Source organism: Lepidochelys kempii, chromosome 8 (assembly GCF_965140285.1).
Source record: "Lepidochelys kempii isolate rLepKem1 chromosome 8, rLepKem1.hap1, whole genome shotgun sequence".
NCBI classification, from domain to species: Eukaryota; Metazoa; Chordata; order Testudines; family Cheloniidae; genus Lepidochelys; species Lepidochelys kempii.
Genome location: NC_136387.1, coordinates 33,101,057 through 33,118,824, shown reverse-complemented (window position 1 = coordinate 33,118,824; position 17,768 = coordinate 33,101,057). Strand labels below are relative to the sequence as shown.

The window sequence follows — 17,768 nt, the reverse complement described above, 5'->3', positions numbered from 1 at the left end:
TTAATATTTATCATTTACATAAGGGTTTTCATTGTCCAAAAACAGTACAAAACCATGAACTAGTTCATACTCACAACACCCTGTAAGGTAGATAAGTGGTTGGTATTCTCATTTTACATGTGTTGAAACTGGGTTCCAGAAATGTTAAGTGACTTACCCAAGGTCATGAACAAAGTCAAGGTTCTAGGGTTTAAAAGTATGATATTAAACTATATCGGCTAGCCTGAAACAAATAATGCCTTCTAAAACTCTAGTCAAGACAAGACAAGTTGTACTTTAACATATGTTAAACTGGTCACATCAAAGTCTATGGGGCAGATTAGCATAAAACTAGAGTTTTAGAAAGTGTCCATTAGATCTAACAACACAGCTTTCAATCTTCGTCTGGACAAAGTTTCAGTGGTGGAAGAACTCTGGGAATTCCTGGTTCCCAACATAGTGCTCAGCCCATTATGCCATGAAAGACTGATTTCTACTGGGGAAAACTGGGGGAGGATTGAAAATCAAGCTTATAATGGGAAGCTAGTTCTGACCTTAACTACAGAGTGGCTATCGCTGTGACATAAGGATAAAAGTTCATAGCAATAATCAAAAAGTGTGAATTACAGCAATATTTACATGTGTTTTAAATAATTTTTTTAATTGTTGAGGCAGTAATACTTGGTTCATGGAACTGCAATATACAGAGAGGTGAAATAAATAGCTTATATATATATAATATATATAATATAGCTGGTTTTAAAATATTCCCTTATCATTGGTGTATTAGGTCATTTTTAGTCACTTGAATGTATTTAGCAGCATTCTCCAGAACTGAGCATAATGCAGGATCACAGAGCCGTGACACCTTATGTCATCAGAAAGGTTACAGAAGATCGATGCATTGAGAACTCCACGGAAACTCAATCACTGCCGCACACACCATCTTGTCTCGGGACAGTTTGCAGCAGACAATAAATAGATTACTGCAAAACTGGTGATTTTTCGGGGCAGGGTCTCAGTAACTTTGGGAAAGAACTTTGGTTTTCTTTGGTTTTATTTTATTTAATATTAATTGTTTTTCCTCTGGGGATCTGCTTGAAAAGTTGTCCGTTCCAAAAAGAGAAATAAGCACCTATGTGTCAACAACAAGAAGTCAATTTAAATAGAGCAGTTCATTTTGTTTTTCAAGTCACAATAAATCCCTAACAGCTTCCCCCAGCATTTGCCATCCAGTCTTTTATTTTTTTAAAAAAATTTTTAATTATTTTTTTAAACACAATGTACAAAAATAGAGCTTCTTCCTTATTTTTAATGTAAAAATATTCCTCTGGTGCAGTTTTTTTGTGGTTTATTATTGTGACACTGTTTTTGTCTATCTTTTAACTGGGGTTGGTAGGTCGTATTCTCTTAGTCCTCTTGGTCACTGTGGTGTACTTGAAAGGTTTCTGTAACTCCACTTGACCCTTTGGGTACCTTTTCATAAAATGCACATCTTGTTGGTTTTCCTGGGTCTTGGGCCCCTTTCGTGGCCTTCCCTTTTTGGTAAATCCAACGTACCAGCCAGAGTATTTCGCAGACATCAGTGCTGTGTAGTTGTTTTCTAGGACTTTTTCAATGAAGACACACTCTTTGCTGGTGCCGTCAGGCTGCAAAAGGGAAAGAAAATTCATTTCAATCAGTTGTAAACCCCTTGGCCAAATAGCAATTTTGCATAAAAGAACAATTACAGGATCTGGTCCTGTTCTCTCCTGCTTTCAGTCCAGTAGCTGGGGGGAGAAATACCAGCTGAAATATTCAAAATGAACCATTAACATTATTGTTTGATTCAAGGGTGCTTTTTTTTAAAAAAAAAACACTCCTAACACACGGATCTAGTTTTTGTGGGGAGATTTTCAAAGTCACAAATAGCAAGAAGTCACCGAACTTCGTAAACCTCCCCCATTGTGGCCTGTCCCAATAAAACATATCCCTCTGTGAAGCATACATCAGAAGAGCTACTTGTAGGAATCTTGAACAGGGCAAATAACAACACTTAACGTTTGTTTAGAGAAACCCTAAATTCTCAGCAAGCTGGGGTGTCAATCTACCATTTCGAAGCGGGATAGATCAAAGAGCACTTGGGAACTTTTAATGCACAGCAGCAGGGTCCACAAGGACACTTAGTGTGCGGCAGGATAGTGTAGAATAGATTTACACCCCAGCTTGCCACGAACTAAGTATTCATTTAGCCCAGCCCCCAGAATTTAGACTGCTTTTTTCAAAAATGTTTTAGGGGTTAGATGCCCAATTGCCATTGAACCCACCACACCCATGGAAGATGGGGAACTTCCCCCAGTTAGGTGCTTTTGAAATTTCATCCTTAATTTCCAGTGCTCTGCCCAATGGCAACCCAAACATTAACTAGCCCTACGATTTCTGGGATGTGCAGATTGGTATTCTCATTGGAGAGATGGGGAGCTGAGACACAAAAAGGTGCTGAGTACCTAGATCTCCCACTGACATCAGTGGGACATCTGGACTGCTTACCATTTTTGAAAATTTGGCCATTTACTTAGGTACCCATTTACTTAGGTACATTTTTCAAAATCTTGTCCCAGGCTCTTTATTTCGGTGCTGAACTGTGGAATCTAACTTTTGGCCTCTATTTTTTTTTTAAATCTTGGAGTAAAAATGGACACCCAAACGTCAAAGAACTTACTTTTAAAAGTTTACCTTTACATCATTTTACTATGGCTACTAAGGCTACAGATGGTGCCATCATCAGAGCCAGAACTGGAGCTCCTAGGTCTGTACCCAGAGCACTAGGCTCACTTTCTCAGGCAGGTCTCCTAAGCCTCCTTTTCAAGGGCAATCACAATAATGGAGGATGGGGCATTTATACTAAGACAGGGGTGGCCAAACTGTGGCTCCGGAGACACATGCGGCTCTTCAGAAGTGAATATGCGGCTCCTTGTCTAGGCACCGAATCCGGGGCTGGAGCTACAGGTGCCAACTTTCCAATGTGCCTGGGGGTGCTCACTGCTCAACCCCTGGCTCTGCCACAGGCCCTGCCCCCACTCCACCCCTTCCCACTCCCTCCCCTGAGCCTGCCATGCTCTCGCTCCTTCCCCTTCCCTCCCCCTCCCCCCCCAAGCCTCCTGCACGCCACGAAACAGCTGATCAGGAGGGAGGGGAAGGCGCTGATTGGCGGGGCTGCCAGTGCGTGGCAGGTGCTAGGAGCAAGGGGAGCTGATGGGGGGCTGCTTATGTATTACTGTGGCTCTTTGGCAATGTACATTGATAAATTCTGGCTCCTTCTCAGGCTCAGGCTGGCCACCCCTGTACTAGAAATTCAGATGTCAAACATCCCACCATTTGGGACTAATGCTACTGAGGGTTTTGGTTCAGGCCAGTTTACAGTTGGGACCATTTGCAAAATTCTAAACCAGATCTGGATTTGGAACTCCAGCAGCATTTTGATCTGTGGTTTAGATTCAGGCAAATCTCTAATTTATACAACACATGCAGCAGCACTGCAAGAGTCATGGCATCACATAATAGGATATTTACATATTTCAGCCAAGTGGAAATCCTACAAACACTATAATCCTATGCCAGAATATATAGCTATTTTACCTTCAACTGCTGAATAACTGGAACAGCCTATGGAACAAATCACAGGTCAGATGATGACTCCTGTATCAAGTCTTTCTTTAACTTCTTTTTCTTTTCTAAATACATCAGAACTATAGCTATCCATCCCATCTTTGGGAATAGTTCCAGAACCTTCACAATAGTGTTCTGATCTGGGTAAAACCTCGTTATGGGCTGAATTAATACCCCATTGAGATTGGTAGGTGTGAACTCACCCTTCAATTAACGTAACTGTAAGCGTAAGTACCACCTAAGACAAAAGGTGTGTGTGAACCTGCTGAGGAGCTTTTGACTATTTATTCTTTTGGATAGGGGAAGATGCCGGGATGAGAGATCTGAAACTGAGGTCAGACAAGAACAGACAGAGTGAGAGAGGCAGCCTGAATGAGCAGCTAAATGTGCATCACTGACCCTGGGTAGAGGTTTTTCAGGTCAGGGTGCAGGCTAAAAAAAACCCCAAAAACAAAGTACTCTTGGTGCTGTGAGCAAAAGAAGCTGTTTCTTGCTATTTTATTCCTTCTGTGTTCCAAGACACAGGGCTTCATACATTCTTTGTATATACACAAAACTGCATCAGAGAAATACCTGACTACCATCATTTTCTACTCTCAGTTCTAACACCGACAGGCCCCCAAACGTCAACTCTCATGTCAAAAAGGGGCAACAATAGTAAACAAAATATGGAACATTATATAGGGCCTAATCCACAATTCACTTAAGCAAAAGGAAGGATTCCCACTGACTTCAAAGGGAGCTGGATTAGACGGCTCCAACTAATTAATAAAGAATATAGGGCTTTTCATCTGTAGCCCTCAAAGTGCTTTCCAAAGGTGGGTAAGTACCATATAAGTTGCTTATACTACACTGAATAGCTATTATGTAGAATTATTACTGTGAACAAACAAAACAGTCAAAGTGCTTTCAGTCCTTAGCAAACTAATTCCCCAAATGCCCAAGAAAAATTAACATGTCACGGCACAGAAGCTGCAGCAGATCACAGGAAGCAAAGGATTGATCACAGAGCTCTGGCAGAATAGTATAAAAATATTGCTCGGGCATGTAGGAATGTTATCAGGAGGGCCAAATCGCACATGGAGCTGCAGCTAGCCAGAGATGTCAAGAGTAACAAGAAGGGTTTCTTCAGGTATGTTGGCAACAAGAAGAAAGCCAAGGAATGTGTGGGCCCCTTACTGAATGAGGGAGGCAACCTAGTGACAGAGGATGTGGAAAAAGCTAATGTACTCAATGCTTTTTTTGCCTCTGTTTTCACTAACAAGGTCAGCTCTCAGACTGCTGCGCTGGGCATCACAAAATGCGGAAGAGATGGCCAGCCCTCTGTGGAGATAGAGGCGGTTAGGGACTATTTAGAAAAGCTGGACATGCACAAGTCCATGGGGCCGGACGAGTTGCATCCGAGAGTGCTGAAGGAATTGGCGGCTGTGATTGCAGAGCCACTGGCCATTATCTTTGAAAACTCGTGGCGAACCGGGGAAGTCCCGGATGACTGGAAAAAGGCTAATGTAGTGCCAATCTTTAAAAAAGGGAAGAAGGAAGATCCTGGGAACTACAGGCCAGTCAGCCTCACCTCAGTCCCTGGAAAAATCATGGAGCAGGTCCTCAAAGAATCAATCCTGAAGCACTTGCATGAGAGGAAAGTGATCAGGAACAGCCAGCATGGATTCACCAAGGGAAGGTCATGCCTGACTAATCTAATCACCTTTTATGATGAGATTACTGGTTCTGTGGATGAAGGGAAAGCAGTGGATGTATTGTTTCTTGACTTTAGCAAAGCTTTTGACACGGTCTCCCATAGTATTCTTGTCACCAAGTTAAGGAAGTATGGGCTGGATGAATGCACTATAAGGTGGGTAGAAAGCTGGCTAGATTGTCGGGCTCAACGGGTAGTGATCAATGGCTCCATGTCTAGTTGGCAGCCGGTATCAAGTGGAGTGCCCCAAGGGTCGGTCCTGGGGCCGGTTTTATTCAATATCTTCATAAATGATCTGGAGGATGGTGTGGATTGCACTCTCAGCAAATTTGCGGATGATACTAAACTGGGAGGAGTGGTAGATACACTGGAGGGGAGGGATAGGATACAGAAGGACCTAGACCAATTGGAAGATTGGGCCAAAAGGAATCTGATGAGGTTCAATAAGGATAAGTGCAGGGTCCTGCACTTAGGACGGAAGAACCCAATGCACAGCTACAGACTAGGGACCGAATGGCTAGGCAGCAGTTCTGCGGAAAAGGACCTAGGGGTGACAGTGGACGAGAAGCTGGATATGAGTCAGCAGTGTACCCTTGTTGCCAAGAAGGCCAATGGCATTTTGGGATGTATAAGTAGGGGCATAGCGAGCAGATCGAGGGACGTGATCGTTCCCCTCTATTCGACATTGGTGAGGCCTCATCTGGAGTACTGTGTCCAGTTTTGGGCCCCACACTTCAAGAAGGATGTGGATAAATTGGAGAGAGTCCAGCAAAGGGCAACAAAAATGATTAGGGGACTGGAACACATGAGTTATGAGGAGAGGCTGAGGGAGCTGGGATTGTTTAGCCTGCAGAAGAGAAGAATGAGGGGGGATTTGATAGCTGCTTTCAACTACCTGAAAGGGGGTTCCAAAGAGGATGGCTCTAGACTGTTCTCAATGGTAGCAGATGACAGAACGAGGAGTAATGGTCTCAAGTTGCAGTGGGGGAGGTTTAGATTGGATATTAGGAAAAACTTTTTCACTAAGAGGGTGGTGAAACACTGGAATGCGTTACCTAGGGAGGTGGTAGAATCTCCTTCCTTAGAGGTTTTTAAGGTCAGGCTTGACAAAGCCCTGGCTGGGATGATTTAACTGGGAATTGGTCCTGCTTTGAGCAGGGGGTTGGACTAGATGACCTTCTGGGGTCCCTTCCAACCCTGATATTCTATGATTCTATGATTCTATGAATCATTGCTATGTATGTCTGAAAATGGGCCAGGTGGAACAGATGGGAATAGCACCAGCCGTTCACCTCCACAGACATGAGCACACAGAGTGAAACTGGTACTCTTCGGTCTGCTCCCTTCTAAACGCTTGTCTAGAAAATCATTGCAGAGCTTGGTACAATTTGTCAGATGCTGTTAAACTCAGAATCTGAGTCAAGAGCAAAGCACAGCCACTCTGAGCTGGTTTAGAATTCATTAGACCTGTGATCTCCAAATTATTTTATATGAGCCCAAAATCAGCTGTAACTCAGAGTCAATGCCATCCCAGGCTGGATTCAAAGAGGCAACCAAAGGGGAAAGGCTCCATAATTCACCACTAATCTCCATAACTATCCATTCCCCCTTAGATCTTCTATTCATGGATGCATTTATGTTATTTGAAACTTGAAATCATTAACATATCATCTTGTCAAAGCTTTTTGTTTGCTACACAAACTGTACAGTACCTGTCTCCTTAAGAAGGTAAGGGGAGATCATAAATAATTCTACAACAGCAAAACAGAATCATATGAGGGAAACGTTTGAGAAGAGGCCCAGAAATATACATTGCCCACCAAATTTACATAATCAAGAGTCCATGCACATTGACAGGGGTTGAAGCCAGCTCTGCTACTAACTAGCATCCTCCATACTTGGGGAAACATAAAGGTCATGATTTTATTATCTGTAATTTTGAGCTTACAAATGCTTTGAGGAATGGCAGGGCTGTGCAAAACCCAGTGGTTTCAGTTCACCAGGGCTCATCCTTCGAGTTCAGAGTTTGATCAAAACCACAGCGAGAAAACAGTTGACACTGCAGAATTCCACCAAGTTTCAATGTGAAACCAGAAACAGCCCCTGGTTCACTCAAAACTGGGCCCGGCACATACCTTTCAACAATTAATACAATTTAAACACTAATGTGGCTGAGTCTCAAGTTCACACAAAATTAGGTGCTGATGAATCTACCAAATTCCTTCTGAGCTATTAGGTATAGCAGGGAACTGGAAAGCTCATTTCCCCTACATTTGCAGAAAGGTCCTGGATTTGACCCATGACCTTGTTGCTATGAAAATGTGACCACTTTTAATATATCCATTTTGGGGCTTTCTGCTTGCACTACAATGTCATTTTCTTGTGGAACGCTTAGACATACACAAGGATGAGACTGGAATTAAAAGAAGAAAATGTTGGGGTGGGGGTTAAATTATTATTAAAGGTATTTTCTGTGTTTAGGTCTCAAAATTTGCCAGCAGAGTCTAAGGAAGAGCAATGAAGAGTAGGAAGAGAGGATACTACTTCAGGCCAGGTTCAGGGCTAATTTGAAGCAAATAAGGTCCATAAAAATAAATTTAGCCTGCAAAAGAAGGCACTAAATCATATAACAATGTGAAATTAAGGTGACATGTACACGTACTTTAAGATAATTCATGGATAATGAACAGAAATTGCTTTTCTCCAAGTAAATCATTCTTATATGTGCTAAGGCATGTTGTAGAGACAGACAGATGATTTTATAGCATCTGTTTTAAACCCCTGATAGACTGGGAATATAGAACATAAATCACTTATATAGAAGGGTCTCTACATCATGTAATCTGTCCCTTAGATAATCTATTAGTGAAAAAGCAATTTCTATTCATCCTTTAGGGATTATTAATAAAGTAATTTATAAATGTCACCTTAATTTCAACAGTTGCCACTCATTTAAGGCCCAGTTCTGTTCCCATTTAAATCAGTGACAAAACTCTTATTGGTATCAGGCTCTCATTGTATGAATATATGAGCATGTCTCTTGTCAAGCCAGAACATGTCATCAATATGGGGCCAAACTGACTTAGCGTAACTGCACTGCCTTCATTGGAGACACAACAGGGAGGGAATTGGCTCAAATTCAATTCCAATGCACTTCAACTGAACAAAATCCCACCATCCTCCTGGGAAGTCAGCTGAAGTATCGAAATTAAAGCAGTAAAATACATGAGTGTGGAGTCCTGAAGGAGTCTAAGGTATCTAGTGCACAAAAAATTATTTTGGTCTCCCTCTGTTCTCCTCTCATTCCAGTCAGATTCTGTAGTGTAAGGGACAATCCATCCAACCAACCACCCGCCTCCAGGGATGCAAATGGCCCAACACACAGCAATATTGATGCAGTTCCCTTACACAGAAGAAGAGGGTAGGAACTGGGGAGGCAGAAAAGAGAGATTTACCACCCAGTACACTGTGTTGGTGGGGATTATTAGTGCAGCAGAAGAGCTAGAAGTTCTACCAGTTCACAGAACTTCCAGTCTTTCGGGGAGGTGCGGAGGGGAGGGGGGCAAGGGTGCTAGGGCCAAAGAGTCTATGCTGAGTTATCTGTTGAGAGGATCCTCAGTCTGAAAGGTGAGTCCATTTCCCTTCTTCCAATGAGAACCTCAGTGCCCAGCCAAGTTACTACACCAAGGCGCTCAGCAGAGAATTTGGGCCTAAGAGTTATGATGTCAGCATTGCATTTGCCCCTCAGTGTGGTGATTTTCTGGAGTGAATTGTATTCTTCAGACTGACTGAGCCTCCTATGACACCTAGACAAGCTTCTAAGAAATGCTATTTGGTACAGGCACCAGTGCAGGCAGGGCACTTCAGCACTTCCCTAGCTTTGGCAAAGTCTCATTGAAGTCAATAAAAATTAAGCGCAGGCTTAAAATAAAGCACATGGTTAAGTGCCTTCCTGAACTGTGGCACAGTCCTCAGATTCATGCTCCTAAATCACAAGCAGCTTCCAATTTAAACCTCTAGCAGAAAATAGCAGTAAATCCCCAAGCTAAAAATGCTTTCAATACTCCCTGGTGTCTTGTTTGTCCTGAAACTCCCACTGCCGCACCCGCCACACACACACACAGTCACCCCCGCTCCCCCACCCCCGTCCTCCAGCTCCTGATACAGCAACTCCCCTTAAGAAGATTCAAGAGGAGGAGAAAGAAAAGAGAAATGGCCCCAGCCAGGTTTAGCTGTCAAAGGCAAGAACTGACTGTTTGAGGGTAAAGAAAAAAAAACCCCTGTATTCTAGCTGACTGTCTTTTCCAAAGAATTCTTAGTCCAAACATACGCTGCTGATATTGGGTTGCACACTACTCAAGTAGACTTCAGTGGGAAGATCCTGCCAAGTTACAGTATGTATTAATTTCATACTTAGCTGGCAAAATGCACTCTAAATACAAAGTAGTAGTGCTCTAATTAAAGCAAGGTATTCTGAGAAAGATTCTTTAAACGTATAGAATCCCGGGAAAGCATGAGAGATGGACACTGCAGTGTGTCCCTTGCATGATGACACTGCTGTGCAGTGAGGGAGCGGGAGCTTCACACCAGTGCATGGGGCTGGCACAAAGCTGCCCACCACTTCAATTCTACTTCAGCCCACAAAATAGGACTTATGTGATAACACAAGCCTGGTGCACACCTCAGCACAGGAGTGAATTTCATGCCGGGTTGGCACCTTTCTAGGACACAGTGCAGGTAAAGACCAGAGAGAGATGTTCCACTTGTGAAGTTTGGATCCAGATCTGGAATTGGAAGGGCTCAGATCCAGGATCTTGGTCCAGTCCCAAACTTTAACTTCCAGGAAAGGCAGCTTGATCTATAACATTTATACATTAAACAACACCCTTTTACGTAGGCTTAGGAACCTACTTTGTCCTTCTTTGCCTAATACTGTGCAGAGTGCTTGTGTGCTGGCTGGCCACCACCACCCTCCCCAGAGATGGCTGTGTTATTGCTGTACGTGGATTGCTCATAAGGGACTGGAGAGCCTTTGAGGTGAAATGTGCTGAGTACAATAGTCATCAAACAGTCGCACGGTTGGGCTACTGGGGCTGATTCCTCACAAGAACTGACACAAGTTCTATGGCTATTTCACTTTCTCAAGCTAGCCCCATTCAACTTTTATTACTTCCTCAGACACATTCCTTAGCCAGCAAAATAACTTGGGATGGAGTGTTATCTCCTGTATCCTTTAGATAGTAACTGAAAAACTCATAGAGATCTGCCTCCCTCACACATTCAATGTAATGTGTTACATCCTCACACATTCAATGTAACTCAGTTATACTGACAAACTATTTTATACTTAGAACATAAGAATGGCCATACTGGGTCAGGACAAAGGTCCATCTAGCCCAGTATCCTGTCTTCCAACAGTGGCCAATGCCAGGTGCCCCAGAGGGAATGAACAGAACAGGTAATCATCAAGTGAGTCATCCCCTGTCACCCATTCCCAGCTTCTGGCAAATAGAAGCTTCTGGCTGATAGGTCCATCAATGGCTATCCTCCATGAACTTATCTACTTCTTTTTTTAACTCTGTTATAGTCTGTGCCTTCACAACATCCTCTGGCAAGGAGTTCCACAGGTTGACTGTTCATTGTGTGAAAAAATATTTCTGTTGTTTGTTTTAAACCTGCTGCCTATTAATTTCATTTGGTGACCCCTAGTTCTTGTGTTATGAAAAGGAGTAAACAACACTTCCTTATTTACTTTCTCCACACCAGTCATGATTTTATAGACCTCTATCATATCCTCCCTTATTTATCATGCCGGTTCCTGAGCCAGTGTCAAACAGCATAGCTCTGTAGACGTCAATTCTTAGGAAGAAAATTATCTATCATAGATATGTATATGGGGCTGTCCATAAATCATGTAACACATTCGGGGGTGAGTGGGTCCTTACTTGTGTGTGTTTGTTTCAGCATCACAAAGAGTTACAAGGGGTGGGTGGGTCTTCAAAAACATCACCAAACAATGTGTTCTGTAATGTATGGACAGCCCTTAGCACTGGAACAACTGAGCAGCTCACAATCATTACTGCATTTCTCCTCATAAAACCCCTGTAAGGTAGGGGTTTTATCCCCACTGCACAGATGGGGAACTGAGTGTCACCCCACCTAATTTTTAGCCATCTACAAAACCTCTGGGATCCACAACCTCTGAGTTAGGTGCGTGGGTTCCTTATACAAAGAATAAGGAGAGAGAGAAACTTGGAATGGGATTCACAATAACTAACTAGGAGGCTCCTCAACTAAGGCATACAATGGGAGAAGGCAAGATGAGGGGTGTATGCTAAGCCCCGCCCCTCCCTCAGAGATGGGTGTGGGGAGGCCCTTCCCTCTGCTTGGGAGTCTCAGTTGCAAACACTCTTGGCATTAGGTGCCTATGATGCTGCTGCGAGCAGCAGTCTTGGAACTTTGAGCCCAGTGTCTGGAGCACTCACCTGGAAGGTGGGAGACCACCAGGTCAAGTCCCCCTTTCACCTGAGTGGGAGAGAGGATCTGAACAGGGATCTGCCACCTCTCAGGCAAGTGTCCTAACCATAGGGATATGGGACACTCTGATGTGGAGCTCGCCTCTTGAAATTGTTCCACTGCGGATAAATAATTTTTAAAAGTCATTGGCGCAGGGGACTGGATCCCAGCGTCTTTCACCTTCTAAGTGAGTGCTGTAACCATCAGGCTACAGGGTCCTTTTCATTCTTGCTCTCTCTGTCTGGCCAATGATTCTTTCATTATTTGTCCACAGTGGAAGAGGTTCAACATGAGAGAGTCCCCCATGAGAATATCCCACAGCCCAGCGGTCAGGGCACTCCCTTGAAAGGTGACAAATCCCAGTTTAAATCCCTTCTCTGCCTGAGGGGGGACTGGAACCAGGGATCTCCCATATCCTAGCTGAGTCCTAGCCACTGGGCTAAAAGTTATAAGGGACTTCCTCCTCTCCCCCTCCTCAGCCATTGTGCATAAGTTCCTACTGGACTGAGTCATGCAGGCGAGTTAGGAAGAGGAATGCCCATCTTCTGTGGTTTGTGCATCACTCTGGAGCTTAGGCATTCACACACCTCGTGTGGAGCTGCAATGCGCACACTCAGAGGCACAAATACAGGCACCTAGAGCACTTTTACTGCAAAAATTTAGGTGCCAAGAGAGTTAGGCACCTACAGGGTTCGGGGGCACCTAAGTGGGGGTTTTATGAATCCCAGTGGGGCCTGATTCTGGGATCCAAGTGCCTAAAGTGGCAGGTAGGTACCTACGTCCCTTTGTGAATTTAGCCTTAAGTGGCTTGCCCAAGAAATCTGTGGTGGAGCAGGGAATTAAACCCAGATCTCCTAAGTCCCAAGCTGGTGTCCAAACCACCAGACCATCCCTTTGCTCATATTTCCTCAAAACATAATCCTATCAAACATTTGTATTGCTGACACGGACCCATTAATAAGACAGAAGTCTTGCAATCATGCATGAATATAAATGCCTGAAGGTTTATGTAAAAATAAGCCAAGAAATTAACTCCTAATACAAACCGTCAACGGCAATGTCATTCCAGAGTGAAGGCAGGCAATCTCAGTTCCTTGGAACAAATCTTGTCGAGCACATGTTTTTTAGGCAAGCTATGGAGGTTTTTTCCCCCACCTGACATAACTGCTTTGATACAAACACCCGGTCACAGTGCCACCACATGACACCTAGGCACTATATCACATCATCACTACAAATCACAGGTAATTACACAACACAGTCAAAAGCCATCAAAGGAAAATGCATATGGGAAGTAAGTGCTCATTAAAGAGGGTTGGGAAAAATAAGCTATGCAAACTAAACACCTTCCCAGTTCCAGTAGCTACCCTACCCTACCCATAGATACATCAGGTACTAGAGAGATGCCCCGTTCTTATATCACGAATAGATATTCTACCTTAGACAGGTACAATTTTTATGAGTGGGAAAAAAAAAACCCCACATCTTCCCAATCAATACTAGTTAAAGCTGTGGCTTAACTCCCAGAAACAACAGGGGCAGGATTTAGTGAAGAGACACCCAATATTACAGTGCATTGCTGGTTTGGAAGCAAACACTCCACCTGTCTAACACCAAGGATGTGATTTTCTCTGCAGCCCATTGCTATATGCCCACATGAAAGGCATTTTCTTGTAGGGGAGCCTGTGGGCAAATGAAACTTTAAAGCATAAATGCTTTAGCTGCTGTTGCTCTGCTTTCCTTCTCCCTCTCAAAGCAGAGACTATTTGCAGCAGGCCTCGTCTTGCTTGCATCTGGCACACATGCATCCATCTGCAGGAGTCTGCACCAGTCAGAAGGTTCGGCTTCCAACTCACTCTGTGATCTGCATTGGGAAGAGTGATCGCAACCCGGATCCTTGCAGGTGGGGCTACAGGAGGGACAGTGTCCCAGTCCAGTAGTGAGGAGAACAACCAGGTACTAGAAAAACCCTTTCCTGGGACATCGGTTCTCCCCTTGGATTTTAATTCAGTGAATTTTTTTTTAAACACATCCTTAATCCAGGCACAAAGATGTGGTAGCTGTTAGCTATTCTTTGATAAGTTTCTTATAAACTACGGTGTAAAAGGCTTGATCTATATTCCAGCTCCCAGAGAAAATTCTCATATATCCCTCATGGTTGTATAAAGGCGAGAGATGGCACTGCAGTGAGGAGAAAACAAACCCTGCTGGACTAAAGGAGCCAGAACCGCAGCTGGGGTAAATTGGCATAGCTCCATTGATTTCAATGGAGCATCTCCAGTTCACACCAGCTGAAGATCTGTCCCACATTTTAAAATTGCTACCAGGTCATGAGATAATGAACACATATGGCTGCAGCTTCTTTCTCCAGTGGGCTCAGCGAGGTAATATCTGCCCTGTGCTACCACTTCACAATGAGGTGTCTCTGTAAATGGAGCCTTTTATGCACAGCAGGCCAAGGTCACCCCTGATGTAACTGAACTCAGTGGAGTTAAAAGGGCTGAGTTTGAGCCAGTCTCTCCCCAAATGCCCTGGAATTACCAGTAGGCGGCCTTGTATTGTTTGTGCAGAGCATTTGGTGAATGGCTCTCCAGTATTAAACATGAAACATCTTGAACTGACACGAAGCAGATCAAAGTGCCAAAACATTTGCTACTTCTACAATTACACTCCCGAGTTCTTTGGTGCTCCTTCTTTCCCCGTCTCCTTTTACAGACCAACTTGGTCTTATTGGAGTTTTGTTTTCTTGTTTTAAGTTCTCCAAATGGAAAGGATCAAAGGGCTCTTTGTTGTTGTAGCAGAAGTGCTTCTCCGAGCTAGGCATTACTTCCACTGATAGCTTCCTGCTCGCAGGCAATTCTCAGGAGCCTCTGTGCCACTGGACTGAGAGAAAGCATTATCAGGTGCAACACCAGCACCCCTCTCCCCCCGCATTAAACTGGGGCACTAAGCCACCTGAGCAGCTTTGTATGGGAAAGGGAGGGCTAGGCAAATTCTTATTTATGCTTCAGAAATGCAGCTGTGCAGACAGGCTTTGTGGGACCCCCAAATCCTGCACCTCTCTTGGCTTCTGCAGCAAGAGAACCCCTGCATGAACAGTTCAGATAATAACAAGGTACAGTGATAGAGGCCCCCATCGTTTGAAGGTTTCTCTGTTTGAAAAAGATTATCTCATTCAGTAAGCCTCACATGTAAAGCTGTGCAAAGCTTTTGTTAGGCAGCCCACCCATCTTAGATTGGAAGCTCTTCAGGATGGTCTCCATTTTGTGTCTTGTTCAACTGAGCACATTGCCGGTGCTTCACAACTAATAACAAACAACAAGCTGCATGAAACTTGCCCACCTGCAGGTTTCTTTTCAACCTAGAAGCACATGCTTGTTGAAAGGTTCAGTGAGACTCACACCCTTCAAGAGAGACTGGGACAATTTACAGTTTCAAGACAAATACTATGATGTGCCCGTTTTGATTAATTATCACCTTCTTGCGGCTTGTTCGCAGCTGAATCGCGAAGTGATATTTGAGAGGGTGCAAACCCATCTGAAAATGAGGAAAACTTTGGTTCACAAATTTTGAACCCAAAACCCTTGAGCAGAGCTGGGTGAAAATTTTCTAAATTTTTTTTTGACGGAAAATTGTGGGGGGTTGACTAAATAAAAAAGTTCAGGGAAAGTGCCTGCTTTCTGTGGAAAAGATGGGCATGTCAAAAAAATGAAAACTGACATTTCTTTGCTTTTTGTCTGAAACCCAAAAGCATTTTAGTTTTTACATTTTTGTTTTTTCAAAGAAATGTTGAAATCTTCTGCAGAAAAGTCCCCATTTTCTGACCGACTGCCACTGAGCTTCTTGTTCTAATGCCATCCCCATGTGACAGGTACAGTATTATAGAATCATAGACTCATAGGGATAGAAGGGACTGCAAGGGTCAGTAAGTTAATGATTGCTTCTAGCTGTTACTCAAAAGGCTTCCTTTGTAACTGTGTATTTTTGATTCCTCATTATTATACATGGTTTCATAACATACTATATATTATACATCGGCTGGGCAGAATTTGATTTGTATTTTTGTGTAATTTTGATGGATAATATTGATGTTTAGTTGTAATTATTTAGTCTATTTTTATCTGTTTACATTTTCAGTTGTGGGAAATTATATGGGATCAACCAATAATTATTTAATGACAGTAGACTTCGAGATTCAAAAAGTTAAAGCTTTATAATTGTTGGAACACAAATTGTCCACATCACATATCAACATATACAAAGTTAATATCTTTAAATCAAACTCTAAAGAGTTCTCAAGCAGCATCCTTCTTACTTTGCTTATCGTAAATTTCAATTATCAACATAAATATTTCTCCTAGGTTTGTGTGTACACAATGAAATCCATGTTTACTGACATTTACAGATAAAAATCCAGTCCTTCCAAGTGTAATTAGACAGCACACATGGCCTACATTTTCAAAGTGACTAGTGATTTTGGGTGCTATTGTAATAATTGGCAACGAATTAAACAGTGTCTCCATTCTTGGGTGCCCAATTTGAGAAGCCTTAAAAAGGTGCTCAGCACTTTCTGACGGCCAGGCCCAAGGTGTCTCAAGTTAAGCACCAAAACCTGAGGCACCCAAAATCACTCATCACTTTTGAAAACATAGGGCTCTCTGTACAGAATCTGCACAGTGACCCATGGTTTTCTGCAAGGGTCCCACTCTTCAGCACACTAGCAGAAGTTTGAGTTGTCTCGTTAGACTAACCTCTAACTTGGTAAGGCAATTCACATCTTTTCATGTATTTGTACCTGCTCCTGTGTTTTCTACTCCATGCATCTGATGAAGTGGGTTCTAGCCCCAAAAGCTTGTGCCAAAATAAATTTGTTAGTCTCTAAGGTGCCACAAGGACTCTTCGTTGTTTTAGCAGAAGTTTAGTGAAGGAACCAAAAGCTACAGGGGTGTCAAAGAGCTCATCCTACCCAAAGCCGAAAATCTCAGTGGGGGAAAGGTAGGCCCAGGCCAGGTTGGAGCCATAGCATCTCTTGGCTGTGACTCTGCCACTGTCTGTGACAGGAAAGGAAGTGGGTGTCTCTTAAAGGGCTCACCCCACAACTTATTCACAGCTTGGAAATTCCCAGCAGTGTGACCAGCAGGATGGGTGAGAGCTGCATGTTAGTGGAGCAGCTCCCAGGCAGATGCAGATTAAGATTTACTGGGGCCCTGGACACAAAGAACATTTGAGTCCTCCACACCCTGGGAGCCCAGAGGTACCAGCACTGAAGGCTCCGGGGAGCCATGCCCCCCCACTTTATAACATAGGCATAGTAGTCTCAGGCAGGTGCGAAGCGGCGGCGGCATGGGCGTAGTTTGGGGGGCAGGGAACATTGCCCCCCCCCCCGCAAACAGCAAGCTTCAGGCCAGAGATAACAGGAGGAGTGATGCCACATGTGGTGGCTGCCTTGGGCACAAAGCCCAGGCAGCAGCAGGGGCAACCTATCACTGGGAGCAGGAGGGACCTGGCAGGGGCAGCCTGGCAGCAGGACCGGGGCAGGCACTGAGTGAGCCCAGGCAGAGTGCAGCAGCTGCTGAGGCTGGGCCAGTAGCATTGGGAGCTGTGCCGGAGGAGTCCTCCCTGCCCGTTTCTTTCCTGCCTGTGACCTAGCCGGGGCAGGGCATCCTCTCCTCACAGAGCGTTCTGCTGGCCCTGGGGAGGGGGCAGGAGGCTGGACTGGAGCCCCTGCCCTGGGTCCCACTGGCAGCGGCATGCCCCGGGGGGCGGGGACTTGGGCTGGCACCTGCTTGTGGGCACCCCAGCTCCCACCCAGGGCAGATGGAGTGTCTGGGACTCCTCACAGCGACCTGGGCTCCCTGGGAAGCTCTTACCACTGCTCGGCTCCTGATTCGGGGGAAGAGTTGGAGCAGGGGGCAGGGCCCCAGTTCCA

General features: G+C 44.3%; 1 protein-coding gene across 1 annotated transcript in view; it reads right to left on the bottom strand.

The window, feature by feature from the left end:
* Positions 1 to 652: 652 nt before the first annotated feature.
* The window catches only part of FGF18 (fibroblast growth factor 18), a 111,419-nt gene continuing 94,303 nt past the window's right edge, over positions 653 to 17,768 (bottom strand). Inside the window, exon 5 of the mRNA XM_073358177.2 lies at positions 653 to 1,628. Coding sequence (XP_073214278.1) covers positions 1,362 to 1,628 — 267 coding nt within the window. The 3' untranslated portion in view covers positions 653 to 1,361. The remainder of the gene's footprint in view (positions 1,629 to 17,768) is intronic.